The 18228-nt window shown below is 34.0% G+C and overlaps 2 protein-coding genes across 8 annotated transcripts; one reads left to right on the top strand and one right to left on the bottom strand.

Moving 5' to 3' along the window:
• The first annotated feature begins 8758 nt into the window (after positions 1-8758).
• LOC113860913 (B3 domain-containing protein At2g36080-like) lies at positions 8759-10483 on the top strand. Its single transcript, XM_027493468.1, has 2 exons — positions 8759-9350; positions 10200-10483. The coding sequence occupies exons 1-2, from the start codon at positions 8759-8761 to the stop codon at positions 10481-10483; spliced, it is 876 nt and encodes a 291-aa protein (XP_027349269.1).
• A 3075-nt stretch (positions 10484-13558) lies between these two features.
• On the bottom strand, positions 13559-18228 carry LOC113862623. 7 transcript variants are annotated; one of them, XR_003504463.1, is made up of 8 exons: positions 18093-18218; positions 18005-18045; positions 17031-17223; positions 16516-16675; positions 15237-15964; positions 15075-15142; positions 14365-14965; positions 13559-14226 (listed from the first exon to the last, which is right to left on the bottom strand). XR_003504463.1 is itself a non-coding variant. In XM_027495706.1 (5 exons), exons 2-5 carry the CDS (start codon positions 18019-18021, stop codon positions 15777-15779), a joined length of 558 nt encoding a protein of 185 aa, XP_027351507.1. In that variant the 5' UTR covers positions 18022-18045; positions 18093-18218; the 3' UTR covers positions 13559-15776. The 7 variants fall into 7 exon arrangements, 1 of the variants encoding a protein (XP_027351507.1); XR_003504461.1 differs by having other exon boundaries at positions 14365-14513; positions 14793-15964; XR_003504462.1 differs by having other exon boundaries at positions 14365-15142.

Raw genomic sequence — 18228 nt, 5'->3', positions numbered from 1 at the left:
ATCATATACCTTTTTTCATTTTTCAATTTCAGGTCCCTTTGTTATTTGTTACTGTATTCACGTAAACCTGTATATACGCCCATCAAAAGACCAATTGCAGTTAATAATGAGTACAATTTTATTAATTTCAATTTTAAAATTAAATCTAAGTAATTAATAATAATAACCTAACATTAGAAAATACATGCTTTTGATATAGTAAGTATTTCTTAATAAAATTTATTATTTTAAATATTTTTTATAGTTAAAGTTAATAAAAAATCACGATAAACAAGACTTCTGAAATTTTGAATGCGGTATAAAAATGAGAAAAAGTGATTGAATTATAAATTTGAATGAATTATTTTATATTTTCTTATTTTATAACTTTTTTATTTGTTATTAATTCATTCGTATGAGTTTTTTTAGGTCAATACTCTAATTCAAGTTTAATTAATTTGGACTACTTATAATTTGTATTTTTATTTTTTTTTATTGTACGAGTTTGTGATTTTTTTGGATTTTTATAATATTATAATTTTTTTGTTTGACTCTTTTTTTATTATTATTTAAATTTTTAATTGAGATTTTAATATCATATTAAAATTATAAATAAGATTTTAATGTAAAAATAAAAAAAGAATAATTAAACTACATATTAGAGTGACCTATTTATTTAAATTTAAATTTAACTTAAAAATATTATATATATATATATATATATATATATTCTTTTAATTTATTATAACTTTATTATCGTAATAATGGCAAAATGTTCTAGTGAAAAAATTGTTTTGCGGAGACATTTATTATTATTATAATCATATTGGTTGTTTACTATTTTCCATGGTTATAATTGAAGAACAGAAAAAGGATATAAATTTTGTCATTTATGGCATGCTTAATATGGCGGTGAGGCGGTGGGGATAGACATGAAAATGAAGGAGACACGCGGTCTTCTCTTGAGTTGGCTTCTCTTGAGTCTCGAATCTATTGAATTCTTCCTTCAAAAGTTAGGCCAAGATTATGACATGTCGGTGCTCTCAATGCTTCACATTTTTTTTGACTCACGTGATTAGAATATTATATTCAAATTGAAGATAAAACATCTCTAATTCAATTAAAATCTTAGCTTATGATTTTCAATTCAGTATATTGTTGGGCAAACCTCTCCAAAATATCCAAGTTCATATAGGGGTATATGTTAAGTTACTCCAACCTATAGTTCTTATATTTCTATTCTATTGCACCACACTTGGACTCACCAATAAGCCAAAGTTTAACTTTCTTTAAAATAATTTCTACATAATGGATCCAAGCACCTTTTTCATTTATTTTATTTTGATATGAATAATCTTGCATCTTTTATATTCTTTATAAATGGTTTGAACGGTTAAGGATAATACATGGGTGAATAAGATTTATGGACACTATCCAATGTATACGAACCACTTAAATCTGTACATTATATTTTGGACAGGCATCGGTTTGTCTTCTTTATATTATGTTATATTGTACGTGTAATTGAGATTACTTGTGTACATGTCTTTATAAATGTCTTAATCAAACCACTAGCAATCTTATCTTCTTGGCTCATCAGCAGAGTCAAACTCGTCATCGATTACTTTTGCAACATTCTTAATTAAGCTGTTTTAATAAACTTTGCACGAATCTAGCTAATTAGTGAGACCTACCATCTCAGTTCACTACCATTACATAGAAAAGAAACAAATTAAATTAAGGGGCTAACTTGAAAAGTCTCTCTCCTATTAAAAGGCAAGTCAAAGTTGATGTCCTTGGTTACAAGTAACAACGAAGAGGTGTCGTGCTCATGCATGTTTTTCTAACCCTCTCTGAGAAGAGTAGAATTAAAACTGAAAAGCAAGGAGTAGAGGGTTAGGGTTAGGATTAGGGCCTACTGGTGGACCATTCTATTGGGCCTCCTATAGAAGTCAAAATAGGGGAATGGTCCCACATCTAGTCCACCCCACTAACCCATTCTACAGAACAACACAAATCACGTGCCACGTGCCGTTTTGCCAAATTCCATCACCATTCTCTGCAACTCTCTTTTGTTGCAGTTTTCACACCACACTACGTCCCAGTGTGGGCCCACACCTTTTACCTATTGACATTGTGGGCCATATCTGGGTTGGCCCAGCCCGCATGCCTTCCCTGACGAGTGAGAAAACAAACGAAGAACTAGACCAAAAACAAAAAATAAAATAAAATAAACCAAGGGACATTATTCTTGTACACTCTAGCACACACTTTCATCTTGAGAGATAGAAGAAACAACAACAACCAGCAACAATAATAATAGCACTAAAATAATGTAATAAATAATATAGTAAATATAAATGTAAAAATGTGGATAAAATTTTAGAATATTATTGTTTTATAAATAAATTCAAACAGGCCAGAAAAAGAGGAGACGTGGCCTCTGCTGTGCTGTTTAGTTTCCCACATTTTCTTTATTTCATTCTGTATGCTTGTTCATATGTGGAGAGTTCACTTCACTATTTTACTATTTTTGACTAAACACTATTTCCCATGATAAAAATAACAAGTTCTTTTTTCTTCTTGTTTTAAATCTCCATTACATTACATCAAAAGTTATAATGATTACTGATATTTATTTGACATTTTTAACTGATTACAGTAAGTTATTTTCAATCATTAGTAAACAGCTTCGAAATTATCAATTTATATATAAGAATTAAATTATGTTCAATTTTTTTTACAAATAAAGACGTGGCTCTCTGGCCTTTTATTTTGAAAATAAGTTGTGATTTTATACTAACGAATATAAGCTTGAGAAATAAAAAAATGTGATGTATATTTTAAAAATACACAAATAATTTATTATTAAGAATATCATAATATATATGGAGTATTCTTTTAGTCATAAAAATTATTCATTAACTTCATCAAAAGTACAAGAAATTAAAATTTTAAAAAATTGCAAAATATCATTTTTTTAATAATCATATTTTAAATTTTTATTATGTATTACATAAATTTATAATTTGATATTTATAATTATTTGTATTTTTAAATTTTACATTCAATTATTAAAATTTAATTTAAAATATCAATTCTATGTCATAAAACTCAAATATAAAATTCATGATGCAAAATCAGTTTTGATTAACTATAGTTAAAATTAAAATTCTAAACGTCAAAAATTTCTTTTCTTTAATAAGATGAATTCTTCATATAAGAAATGACAAATGGCACAATAAAAAAAATAACGAATCTAAAAAAATTTCTCATTTTAAATAAAATTTAAAATAAAATCTCATATTTAATAGTACATTGTAATATTATGATTAATTCTTTCTTTCTTTACTACTTTTGTGTATCTTTGTATGAATGTATGATAAAGAGAAAGAGAGAGTAAATTTTAGGCAGTCTACAATTATGTAATTTCGATTACTCACGTAATATTATATATTAACTTTTTTGAAAATTATAAAATCTATATTCAAGACGCAATATCATTAGTTAGAATCATATAGTGTAGGATCATATAAAAAAATTTCTAAAGAGAAGAGAGTTGTGATTATCTATTTATCTTTGAACTTTTGAGACGTTGCTTTTGCTTATGATAAACTTGATTATAGTTTGGGAAATTGTTTATACATAGGAGTCATTAGATTATACAAATTAATGTAAGTTGGTTTTTGGCTGTAGCTAGGTAGAGCCGATGGTTGCATAGAGTATAGCCCGGTGACTCCATCATGCCAGATATCCATTCGTTGTTTGGATTCATGACATAATATAGTTTCCTAACTTAGGGAGAAAAATTGGGAGCCAGATCAGCTGCTGTAATTGGTTCCTGATATTTAAAATTCTCATGGCTGCTGCGAAATCATCATTTGATATTTACAGCGTAGTGATTACTTAATTAGTTCAAGTTGATGTAGCAGCTCCATCAAACTTTTCATATTTTCGTCATACGTACGTAACGTTTCTTCTCTCTACCCTCATCACATGTATATAGCTTTCTGTTTCCCGTGGAAACATGCATATCATTGACATCAGGAAATCTAACCTTTTTAATCAATCTTTAGCAAATTAATCATTATTTTAATTGAATTATGAATAAACTCGTGAAATAAGTGAACTTAAAATTATATTTATTTATATATTTTGCTAATTAATATTTAAAGGACACCATACAACTTAAAATAATAAACAAAAATATTTTTTACATTAAAGGTATATAAAAAGTACAAATAGAGTAGATTAAAAATATTTTATAATAGATTAGCAACAAAAAAATATACTTTATAATAAATTTTTTTCTCCTTTAACTAATGGCTTTAAAGTATTAGTTAATATTTGTCCTTATATTAAATACATACATATAATTGCAATAAAAAAAATACATAGATATATACTTTATTTTATCATATGTTCATTTATTCATATAAAACAACAAAAGCAAATCGAACAGATCCTTTTCGAATCCTAACTAATTTAGGTAAGATTTAAAAGTAAAATACCAAATAGCTAGAATACAGAGTGATAAGTAATTTGAGTTCAAAATTTGTCCATTGTCCTCTCTTTGATCCTTCGAATATCTGAAGTAGTAGTTATTACAACAACAATTTTTTTAAAAAGAGAGAAAAGAGAAGAAGGAGACGGAGTAATGTGGGGCACTGAATGATGGATATATTATGCCGGCATAAAATATGACATCATGCACTACAAGATTAGACTTGCATGCCTAAATTTGAATGCTGTTAGCCATATGATTAGTGATCTTTTTGATAAGCCAAATCATAGGTATATATAATTTTCAAACATCACACGGGATTAACAGGAGTTTGAGCCACTCATTACCACTAATAGAGACTAAATCTTACATGATGAAAAGCATTCTGACAATAGTATATGGTATATCCCTTGGTTCAATGCTCTTAATTATGGTTAATTATCAACCCTTTGAATCATCTCATTCCTAAGTATGCTTGTGTTTTTAGGCCTGCCATTTGGCGTGCTAAAGGGTACTCTAACCTGATGTTTTTCTATTTTGTCTTTTCTCATGGGTATTGACATAACGTGTTCACATGGGCGATATTTGGTTCATTGCTATATTAGTCATGTTTCCTCCACTTTCCTCTTAGTCATCCAACAGATCAAATTCTATATGTTGCTGTTAAACCCAACTCTCCTGGAACTATTCATGAGGATAAGATTAGCTATTAATGTTCAAAGACAATGGAAAGGTTAGTCCCACTTCAGTCCCAATCTATGTAATGGAAATCTACCATATCGGCCACTTTGCATTTGTGAACTATTGCTATTGTCAAAGTTAATGGTCTATATAAATACTAGCTTCAAGTATAGACGTGAGGACTAGGGTCCCCACTAATTAATTAGATATCTTTAAGGAACAAATAAATAAAATCTGAAATGCGTGAGGCAAGATTTTATTGAATTTTGGCATGAACATGACTTTATTGGGTTAAGGATATATATAGCTTTCAACAAGCTGCTTAACATGTTATGATGCTTTTGTTGGAGATATAGGGTCACACACGCATATATAATTGATGCATCTGAGATCCTTTGTACTATTTTCAACCTAAAAAGAGCCACATGCAAACTATATTTATAATCATTAATATGATAACTTCCAAGTGAGAACTCCAATTGGCCCACTAAATTAACCCTTTACCTACTGGCATTAATTTTAGCATATTTTAGGGGAGTCTCTAGACCGAAATTTATCAATTAGTCTGAACTTTTCTAACAGATATGCATGTGTGTCTTGGCAAAATATAATGTTAATTGAAACTAACAAGGAATAAACTGAATGTCAATTAAGTAGTTGACAAGTGTGCTAATTATGCTACTATTTAAGCACAAGATGGGTATATATATATACACATTTGAGTAGTTGTTTATTAATCTCTTTGTACGATAAACTCAGGTGTAGGATGCGTATCAAAATAATAGATTGCGTACATCGTTCTTGGCCTTTTGTTAGCAAGTTGTTTTTGGAATATATTACGGCTACAATGAACCATTACAATCTGCTCTGATCTTATATAAGACAAAATATTTAGTTAAACCAATCATAGCATCTCTCTCACGAAACCATGCTTGCTTGCTTTATCAAGCAAAATTAACAAATAAATACAAGACAGAAATTCCAGCCTTATATGTATATAAATGCTGGCATGGCTACCTAGCTAGCTAGGCCAAGTTCTGAACGTATGTCCCCATCTAATTTATTACTAATACAAAAAACAAGGACTTTTAGTGTCACCCCTACTCTCGCTATTTATAATTGAACTTGCAAAACCATTGTTATGGGAATTACAAGATATGAATGATGAATTCCCTGAATTAAATGGAAAATATTCAATAGGAAAATATCGTACGTAAATTTTTTTTACACCTACCTATAACGTATCAACTTTAATAATAATGTTATTATTTATTGATTAAACTAAGGATGAATTATAATATGTTAAGTGATTAACATTTTTATTATTTCAAACAACATGTTGTTAACAACAAATTACTCATTATAAACAGATGCAAAAATAATGTAAGGAAACAAATAATGTATACTCATACATCATTTTATTGTCTTGGATAAATTTCTCGTTTTCTTTTCTTTTTCCTTTGGCTCTTCCTACCCCACTTTCCTTAAATGTCTAGTGGGTTTGTCTTGTTCCCTATTTCCCCAGAAATAATCTACTAAGATTTTTCCGTATACATCACCCAGGCGACGAATTAGCATGGCAGATTCTCACCTAGCCGAGTCTGTGTCTTCTTTTATTTCCTGCACTTGGCCAAGCAACATCTTTGGCCCAGTAATAAAAAAAAATTCAGGTTTTGACATTTACATGTAAGCGAGTAATGGCATCATCATTTGCACGCAGGCCCTGTAATTTTCATGTTTTCTTCGGAGAAATAATTGCATTGCATGCTTCTGGTTTATGGGAACCGTCCGATCCAAAGCTTCGTGACAAGATGATGGAGAGCATATACATTTATCTATAAATATACACCTGGAATAAGATGACACAAGGAGAATTGTTTGTATTAGAATTGAAAATGAAAGTAACTAAAAAGCCCAACAACCTTTATAATTAGGAAATTATGGTTGCGTCTCCAACATGTATATACTTAAACTAAACAAACCAGTTGAACCTTTTGTAGGGCAGAAAAGGGTGTCTGAATCTACCTGGAAACTGAGGTGGGTTTTGTCTCCAACTCTTAGAAAGGACACAATCTAACCAAAGAAATTATTAACTATGGAATACAACTATATATAAAACAATAAAATATAAAGGATGGGTAGACACCCATAGGACCAGATAATAAGTAGAGAGAGAGAGAGAGAGAGAGAGAGAGAGGGAGAGAGAGAGAGAGAGAGAGAGAGAGAGCTTGTGATTATGTGTACAAGAGAGTTGTGAGGTGGGGATTCAAACACGACTGCGAAGGGTTTGTCTTCTCTAATTGGACAAATCAAATCTGTTCTCATTACTGTGTGATTATTGGAAAGGTGAAGGAAATTTACTCCTCCCATGCCTTTGTTTGTGCTGTATTTTTCTCCCCTCTTATTTATGACGCATTCATTTTGATACATAACTTCCTTAATTTGAAAACTAGAAATGGCCAAACATCAATTCTGAAGTCATGCACGTGACACAAATACTATCCTCTCATCATCCTTATTATAATACGTTTTGGAGAGCTTGAATGAATCAGACCTATATACATTCACACATACATATATGTCCATCATACAGATACAGAACAGGGGACATGGACCACCCTTTTTGGCTACGTTAGTTTTCTCAATATTATTATTAAGCCACAGAGCAAACAACATAATGAACAGACAATAAACAAATTTAGAATATCATTGTACCCTTTTACCCATCACATTATATGATATTGCATTATATTTAATTTAAAAGCACAAAGGAGTCCGGAACTATAAGATCGATTTGAGGAGAGCAAGATAATAATAATAAAGTAACAGTTGTGAGATGAAATAGAGAGCAAAATGAGAAATCGGTGTGCAAATAAAGTGACATGATAGGTAGGCCGGCCATATTGGATAGGATGGGGAATGAAATGAAGCATATTATGATGAGTGCTTCGTCTAAGAACAGGTGAGGGTTGGGAGGAATGGGGCCCATCCCTTGATTTGTTAGCCAATTTACTAACATGGGATGCCCCTAATTACACCAAATTATTCACCTCTTCAATCTCTCTCTCTCTTTCTCAATATTCATAAACATACATGTTCGGTCCAATTCAGTAATAATTTCATTTTTATAATCTTATCTTCCCTCACTTTTAAATTATACAAGTGTACCCAGTTCATGAACTCATCACACTTTCATTAATTAGCACTAATTATAATTTAACATAAATACAACACGAGTTTACATACAAAATTATATATATATATATATATATATATATATATCAGCTCTAACGTATCAATACTTTAATAATATATTTTTTTTTATAAATATATATATAATAAAGTTTTTTGTTCTTCTTATAGTAACGCACTTGGCACATAACCTTAAAGTACTCTCGTACTCACTTGGGTCTCTCTCTCTCTCCCCCTCTCCCTCTCCCTCTCCCTCTCCCTCTCCCTCTCCCTCTCTCATTGTCATGTCTTTGCTAGCTCTATCAAACAAGTAGTGATTCCCAACAACAATTAACCCATAATCATTATCGTTCCTTCTTTCTCTTTCTCTTTCTCTTTCTCCAAATTCCCCAGAGAGTGAGAATGTCGATAAACCACTGCTCGTCGGACACAGCAGAAACGAGGCTAAGGTGGAGTCAGCAACACGCCACGTGGATGAATAATCCTCACACTCCGCGTTTCAATCTCAACAACCAAGAACAAGACGAAGTAGACGACGTCGTTGAGCAAGGCATCTCCCGAGAAGAAGAAGAAGAAGAAGAGAAGGAAGCGATGTTCGAGAAGCCATTGACGCCAAGCGATGTGGGGAAACTGAACCGACTCGTGATCCCAAAACAGCACGCCGAGAAGTACTTCCCACTCGACTCGATGGACACGAAGGGACTCTTACTGAGTTTCGATGACGAGTCAGGTAAGTGCTGGCGCTTCCGTTACTCTTATTGGAACAGTAGTCAGAGTTACGTTTTGACCAAAGGATGGAGCCGTTACGTTAAGGACAAACGCCTCCACGCCGGCGACGTCGTTTCCTTCCACAGACAGCGCATCCATCCCCACCGCTTCTTCATCACCTCCACCCGCCGCCACCTCTCTCCCCCCGCGCACGTTACCACCGCCACTTCACCACCCTTCTATTCTGCGATTCCTTATCCTACGCAACCTCACTCTATTCATGCAGGTTATCCTTCTTCTCCTTTTCTTTCTCTCTGTGTGCCTACTACTATGATTATGCTATTATAGTTTTGTTTTATTTTCCTCTGTTAAAAATCTAGGAACATTTTTCTTTTCATGAGATTAGAGAAGCAGATGAAATAATTATATATCCATGGCGCTGAAAGGGTAATTTTCCTATTGATTGGGACAAATGTGGGTTATGATTTTGGAAGAAGAAGTGTAGTTTGGGTTCTCTCTCTTCTGAATTCAGGTTTTCTGTAAGAAAGAGGTGCAGTGGATAAGGATAAATTACAGTGAAAATTATTCACTAAAAAATTAGCCGTTAAAATAATATATTTTGAAATTATTAATACCTTAATCGATTGTTTTCTAATTATGAATAATTGTATTTTGTACCTTATCACTCGTTTTAAAGGAATCAATACGGCGGATTCAGGTTGCTCAAACAACCTGGCCTCTATAGTGTAACGTGGATGCGTGAAGCATACGCGCGCGTTTTCGTTGAACAAAACAACTTAAGAAAATGAAGTTTTTACATTTAAGAAAAATGCTAATAATTCTGCATAATAATTTTTAATCAACAACAGTACATGAATTTATGGAGAAAACTTAATTGACCGTTTCAATCAAATTTGAAATTTAATCTCAAAATTTTGTGATGATATTAAATTGAAATTTTATTTTAAATATTTGATAAAAATGTGTTACTACTATGAGTAGTCCTTGGGAGAAGCTGGTTGAATTTTGGTGGATGGAGATTTGATTTTGAATGCGTTATCCATATATTTGGTTGATTGAAAAATGAGAAGTAATAATTAAAGGATGGGCATTTGCACGTGTTGTAATGTTACAGGTGGAGGGTCCCACTGCCAGGGTGAGAAGGAAACGACAGCGGGAGGAAACAGTTGGAGTTTGAGTTCGAGTTCAAGTTCAAGTTCAAGTTGCAGGGTGTTAAGGCTGTTTGGTGTGAACATGGAATGCCAACCTCATAATGATTCCCAAACCTCAACACCCGAATGCTCCTATAACATTATGTCGTCAAACCAGCCTACACTTACCCAACACTTATACCATCAACCCTCTTATTCTTCTTCTTCCAACCCTCACCATCACATGCTACGTCAACAACCATACTAGCATCTATTAGATATTTATGCCCCCCTTCTTATTAGATTCTCCTTTTCTTTCTTTCTTTTTTTTTGTATCTTTCCAGCTTCAGGGTTAAGGTATCCCCTTAATTAATTATAATCAATGACCTTGTCATCAACATACTCTTGAAAGCAACTGTTCTTTTTTTTATAAGTATATTTATTTAGGGTGACGTTGAAGATTACGGAGGATCTTTCTTGTCTTAAATTCGGGAGATGCATGCAAATGGAAATAGATTGTTTATTCGGTTTATCGGATCCTCGTGTTCCCTGTCAATCAAGCATATTTATTTTCAACTAAGGTGCCAATGCCAGAAGGGACATGCTTTCAATGAATTTTGCCTCTAACTATATAAGAAAGGCACAGGGTGAAAGCGATACACACACACACACACACAAATCTAAATAGATATAAATTTCGTGGGGTTCATGAAGGTTATCCATTTTGTATTGGAACTTAGAGCATCTCCGCTTAAGTCATGAGATGTGAGGTCTAATCACTTATGTCTTCAATTCATTAATTTGATTCCGCATCTTTGATTAATAAGGATGCTAAGCTGTAGGTTTCCTTTTACACCGGCAGAATTAGCTTCGTTCTCTTTTTAATTGGAAATTAACACCGTTCCCTCTCTAGAATTGCGTGATGAAAGGTGATGTGCCGATAATGCAAATCCATTTTCCACCATAGATTAAAAGAAATTTCTTTTAACCTTGAAACGGGATTTATAGGGTAAATCTCATTTCTCTTTTTATGTGTGGGGGTCTGCCAACCAATAGACACATAATTGAAGTGTAAAGGATGACAGGATCAAATTATGATTAATCTTTCTCCGAACAAGCTTTCTTGTTTGTTGGTCTTAAACATAATGAATGTCATGTTTATGGGTAACTTTTTCCAAGACATGGTTGACAACTCGATCAAAAGCTTTCAGAAGCATACTCAATGAATATACAAGATAAGGAAGTAAACTAACTATTTCAAGCGATGGTATAGATATTCTAATTAGTGTCTCTTCAGGTCACTCTCAAGTGGTTTATCCCTCTTCAGAATCCTGAATTTAAGGGATTGGTTTCTCATACTTTATGGTATCCGGGAAAAGGTTCAATCGATTCTTTAAACATTTTTTTCAAGGACAAAGTTCCTACCTAATATGGGCTTACGCACTCCCATTTACCAAAAACCAAAGGTTCTTGCTTAAACTTTTATACCCTTTTCCAAAAACTGACACAAAATTAATCGTAAATGAAATGTATGAATTGAATTTCAAACGCGCAAGTCCTCAGGGAAAAAAAAAATACTTGTCAGAGATACAATCGCAATATTATAAATAGTAATTTCTACGATACTTTTTAAATCAAAAGACTATTTTAATTTTAAAAAAGTATACGATGCTAACTCAAATTTGTTAATACCTTAATAAGCACTAAATAAATAAGCATTAGTTTAACCCTCGATACGCGCAGAAAGAACCCAGTTTGAAAAAAAACATGGGCAAGATTAAGGATGAACATGACAATAAATGTTTTGAAGACATTATTTACTCATTTTTTTCACCACAACTAATAATTTTTTCTGTTCCTCTCCTTTTTCTTGGTTAAAATCAATGGCACATCTTGATAACTATTAAAATGTTTTTCAATGTAGTGAAAAAGAAAATAGCAGGAATCAACATAATGTGTCGAGGCGTGATTGCAACAAGATGTCATCCAGAAGAGAAATGGCCAAGGACAAAGATAGGTGGATGCGACATCTCATAATTGACCCAATTAACCCACTTGTCAGGTTTCCCCCCCTCAAACCCTGCCTAAAAGGGAAAGGAAAGGGGAAATAAAGAGAGAGGGACAGAAAGAGGAAGAGTGGAAAAACTAGAAGAGAGAAAAGAAGCGAAATCCCTGATTTTCTTACCAAACATTCACACCCAAAAGAGTGGCAATGAGTAAACCCAAAGGTGGAGAGTAGTGATGGGAAAAGAAAAGAGACTGCAGCCAGAGGGCAGAATCAGAGGGTAAGGTATGGAGAGGCATAGTGGGGCCCAGTAATACACCGAATGACGTACTAAATGGAGAATTTAATGTCATTGGAAATATGATGAGGAATCAATTTGCCTCTGTTGTGATTCTGCCTAAAGATTTTTCACAAGGGGCTCATCATAATAATGGGTTGGGAAGGATGGTATGGTGCCACTTATGGTGTGCTGCTATTTGGCGTTGGTGGGGATGATGGGTGGGGAGGTCGACTTGACTTGATAGATAGCACAACCAAAGACGTACTAATAAGTCCACTCCTCTAATTAATCAACACTAACCACATGCCACCTTTTTGTATATAGGTTGCACTCGCACCACAACCTCAATAGTTACAAAGAGCTGCTTTGAGTGATCATTCCAGGGGGGATATTTTCGGCTTTTTTTTAACTAAAGATTAACATTTCAAATTTTGTTTCCACGCTAATTTTGGCTAGTAGTGCCCTGACGCATTTATTCGAGTAATGACAAGCTGCTCCTCATCTTCATTTGTCTTCACTCATGAGCGTTTTTACATGTGGATGAAAATCAAGTGAAAATAGGGAAGCATAAGACAATAAATTTGAGCATGTCAACAGGCCATGGTCCCCCCCCCCCCCCCCCCACTGCGTTGTGGCCAGACCTGTTTTCTATGGTCTGTTGTATGCAGTTGTATATTTTTGCAAACTAAAAATAACACGCAATGGAAGAAAAAAGGGAAAAGAGAACGTTCACAAAGAAACTGACCAGGGTAAAATGCTTAAACAAAGATGGGAAAATGGAGAATGAAAACCAGAAACCAAAAAGGAGACTTAGGTATCCTTAAATAGCAAGCTAATAAAACAGTAAATCCCCAAAGGTAATGCAGCTAGACCACATTGAATGATCCTTAAGCTCTCTAATAACACCTAGCTATCAATGCCATTGAGGTAAATCCTTTGTTTCTTTCCTTAGTTTTTCATTCGCTGATTAACGGGGTGGTCACAGTGAAAGAAATACTTTTGGTCCACTTTATTGATTTTCCACCACTTGCACGCTGTACATGTTACTTTCTTTTGTGTTTTTTTTATTCCACTCATTTTTCTCTCTCTAAGGTGATATGGCTTCATGGTGAAAGAAAAAATCCAAATTTCAGGTACAACACTTAGGTATTATCAGGTGAAGGACACTTTCACTGACTGAAGTTCAAGCTGTAGTACTATTAACTGCTTATATAGAAGACAAGTAGGGGTTGCGGAAATAAGGACGTGACCCGTCAGTGAAATGCTTTTGATCAATGATTCATCGCACTGAATTACCAAAACTCCAAACTCCAACCAGTACAAGTCCTTGCCCTTGTCTCTCATAGAGGAAGAAGAAACCGAATGATAATTTTCGAGGACCCACAGGCCAGAAGAGCTTGAGCTGATCACTGTGTATAAACAGTGGATTCACCAAAGCTTTTAGCTTCAATCAATGTGATCAATACAACTTTCATACAGTCAATACAAAATAATTTTGCAAAAGAAAGAGCAGAATACCTTTATGAGTAATCAAATACTGTGTCATGTGATTATTAGGGCCCATAAAGATTTACACAAGAGGCACATTGAGCCCTGCCTTAGAAGGCGTCCAATCTCTCTCTCTCTCAGTGGCTCACTGGCTCTGCAAGTGGGAGGGTCCTCAGATATGCGGTGTTTATCACTGGCCTACACATAATGGCCAATCAAAGAAATGAAAGGATTTGACCTGCAAGAGTGATCCAGTTATGATTAACAGTAATACAGTACAGATGACATTAAAGGGGAAAACATGAGAGAAATAATGTGTGTATCACTTCATTCCACTCCACTAAGCATTACTTTGAAAGGCCCCGATGAATCTCACCCTGTCCCTCCTTTAGGTCATATAGAATAAAGAGCACCAATGGGAATTTAATTTCTTCTTGGCGAATATAGCACCATACTGATCTCAGCATCAACACCGACTAAGTCTCCCTTTGCATCTCCGTAACCTGATTCCTTTCAGCTCATATGCTACCAAAACCAAAATTAAACAGATTAATCACAAACCAAAGCTGTTTCTTGCATCTTTTCAAAATGGAATACTCATCAGGTTCATCCTGCCAAACTGGTTTTTACTGCAGAAAAGTAAAATATATGTCAATTGTGTAGATTATGCCCCTCAATGTCATAGTTCTACTGATCTAAAACTTGTGCTTTAAAAGTTTCCCAGCAAACTTAGGCGGCAAGCCAAGACTGAAAATATAATCCACGCCTACAATGTTACTACAAAGAAAAACTTATGACTCTTACCTGAAATAGTAAGAATTATTCCTCCATAATTTTGAGGACTATTCGTGGAAGCTTCATAAGGAAGTGGTCCAATATAGAAGGCTCGTCACTCAAGAGATGGAGTCAATAATATTTTGTGGGGCATAAATTTGTCTTATCTTTCACATTATGCTAGTCTTCTCAGCCATCTCATCCTCCAAAATGAAACCAAAACTATTCACCCTGGCATCCAATGACCCAATTATCCGCCACAACATGTTTTCCAAGCAAAAAAAAGATGGCATCCTACGATATAATTAGCACCTCATAGTCCCGGACTGATAATTCAACCCACCAGAAGCCAAAAAATATTGTAGAATGCCTCAGTAATTCTACATAGAAGAAATGATGACACAATCTAACCTAATTAGCATTAGCCAAGGATACTATATAACCCAACCCGATAACAATCATAAAAAAGCTCACCTTATATCATCTTTAAGAACGTGCATTCACATATCTCTAAGAGAAAAAAACAAATTTGGATATGTGAAGCTCTACACAGAATAATTTAGATTGCAAAAACCTAGTGTCAACTGCATCCTCCCATCCTTTGCCAATGACATGAAATTCATTACGTAGTCTTCAGTGATTGTAAAACTAACAAGAGTCCTGTATAATCAGCAATTATCAAACCCTTATCTTGAGGGGGGATGCAAATAATAATAGATAATTCACCATTTGCTATAGCTACTAAAGAAACACGATATCAACATGAGCTAATGCTACCACTTTCCAAACAAACATACCATTAAAACAAAACTCAGGACTATGATTGGATGTTTAGTATCCAAAATACATCTATTTTGGAATATTCAATTACATTTGTTCAGTGCAATATACATTAAAACCATTTAATTCAAGGGGACTTTCACTAATTTAGCAAATGTTCATGCATGAATCTAAATGACAGCTGGGTCTGCAGGAGAAGAAATAACACCCTGCCTACTACAAGAAAGTTCAAGTTTATTTTTTCTGTACATCAGCATTTTCTTGAGTTTTGGAAATTTTCTCCTTTTCCATTACTTGCTGAACACCTTCTTGGTATCCTTCTATGAAACTTTTAAGAGCATCCCTGTATGCAGAAGCTCTGGTCATGTATACACGCTGCAAAGCAGGTCTGAGAGTCTCCATTCCCCCTCTAGCGGCTATAGCTGTAAATTTTCCATTAAAAAATACACATGCTTGGTCAAATCACCATCACAAACTCATTATTCAATTAGGAAAGCATCACTAGAAAAAAATGGTAGGAAAAATAAAAACAAAAAAAAGAAAAGAAAAGGGAGGTTACAATCAAACGAGTCATAGCATAAAATCCTGAAAACAGAGGTTTGGAGTTGCAACAATAGCAAGACCATAATGTTCTCCTGAATGCTAAATAAGCAATGGGTGGTGCTCTAGTTCCTGAAGAAATCTTTGACTAATTGTTCATGTTCATTATTTTTAGAACACTGTTGACTCAATATTGAGCAGCATCCTAATTGTTTTCTCTTGATGAAAGTCACTAATTCATTATAGTTTGAATAAATAATTCACAAAACTTCATGAGTACACCAAAGAGTAAAGGTATTTCTTAACTACTCTTCAATAAAGTCACAGTGACAAGCACCATTGTACTTTGATCATAACAATATTAATTTTGACAAGCCAATAGCCATTAACTCCAAACAGGATAATGACATTAAACTATAGCAAAAGATAGTACCAAGATCCTCCAGTGTCGAGGGTTCTTTTGCTGTAGTTGTTTTCTTTTCACCATTTGTTTCATCAGTCATTTCGTCCTTCTTATAATCATTTGGCCGAAGATCAGGACCAATGTCACGGACCCAGCTTGCAGCATAAAGCCTGGCAGCTCTCTTCAAAACCTGAAGATTCAATGTTTCAGTACAATGTAAATTACCAATAGCCAAGTGTCATCTGTGCAATTAACTAGAGTTCAGTATATCCAAATTGCACCGTCATCCACAAACAACCCCAATAATAAACAATAAAATCATGGCAACTACAATATGTTCTTTGTGATCGGTACAATCAAAATGGGCACATTATTCATTCTCCCTAGCTCTTACTAACAGACACTGTCTTTTGAAGGAGGGGACAACAAAACTGTGTTGAATTAAGATAAAGCCAAACAAATTTAAATGGAAAACAAGCAAAGATTGACAACCCATCATCTTCGTTGAAAATGAAAGTGGGAAGCATTATTGAGGACGGGCCTACCCAGATACGCTCCTCCCAGGTCAATATACGGCGTTTTTTTATATGAGGAGGATCTGGCAAAGAGGAGGGAAAAGCAATTTCTTTGAGATCATAGCGTATGTAGTCGTAAATTTTCCTGCACACAACCCTCACTTTCATTTGGCAAATCCAAAGTGTGAACAGAGCTTGCAGCAACGATGAACTCACAACTAGACTGTAAGAGGGTAAAACAAGATGTCAGCACTGAATTGAGCTCCAACTCATTAATGGGTGAAGAGACTCATGAATCAAGAACAAAAGAAATTTTTAAATCACCAAAATGTGAAAACAACAATAATAATAACAAAAACAACATATTAATGTTTAAATTACGACAAACTCAACCCCATAGTGAAACAAAAAAACTGCCAAAGAAAACAGTTGTTATAAGAATTGTCCAAAGACACTATCTTTGGTCGTTACTCACTTCAATATTAATCAAACACAGATAGGAAGACGAAAATTTCAAACATTTGGTGAGTTCGGTTAACTTGACAACGATACATAAGTGCGGCTCCCTTTTTTCCCATACACTGACACTAAAATTATTCTCAAAATCATATTAAACAACAATAACAACGACTGTTAGGAGTCATAATATTAAGTTTCACAATGCAATAGATCTCTTAAATCTAAAAGGCCTAACAAATGTCTATTCTATGATCTGACACAAAGAAATAAAATGTAATAGATTATTACTGTCAAGAAAAAATTGTATTTACACACCTACATCATCCAACTCTAGTTCAGAAATTTGCATACAAACATAATATAAATAAACACAGCAAGAACAACGGAATTGGGGCTCTAATGGTATCAATTTATAGGGATACCAAATTAGGGAAATTCGTGAGTCCCGATCATTCTTGCACATCCGGTGGTAGCCATATTTGATATCATAAAGTAGAAATATACGCAGGTTTCAGAATATGTGTGTGAGTGTGAATGACTAATACCTGTATTGGTTTCTCATCACTTCACTGGAGAGAAATAGAGCTAAAATATAAATACAGAGACAAATCAGTGGCTTACAAGCAACAGAGCAGAAGCTGAGCTGAGCTAGCAGTGATGGTGACCAACGATTTGACCTCTGCATAAGCGTTTGTATGGGTTCCAACAATCGCGCTGCCGAAGAAACAGTGTGAACAATAGAGAACAGAGTTTACCCTCCCTCCCCTAA

The sequence above is a fragment of the Abrus precatorius genome, unplaced genomic scaffold (assembly GCF_003935025.1).
Source record: "Abrus precatorius isolate BTA unplaced genomic scaffold, Abrus_2018 Scaffold3, whole genome shotgun sequence".
In the NCBI taxonomy this organism is placed as follows: Eukaryota; Viridiplantae; Streptophyta; class Magnoliopsida; order Fabales; family Fabaceae; genus Abrus; species Abrus precatorius.
The sequence above is the reverse complement of the archived record's forward strand: the minus strand, read 5'-3'. Positions and strand labels throughout refer to the sequence as shown.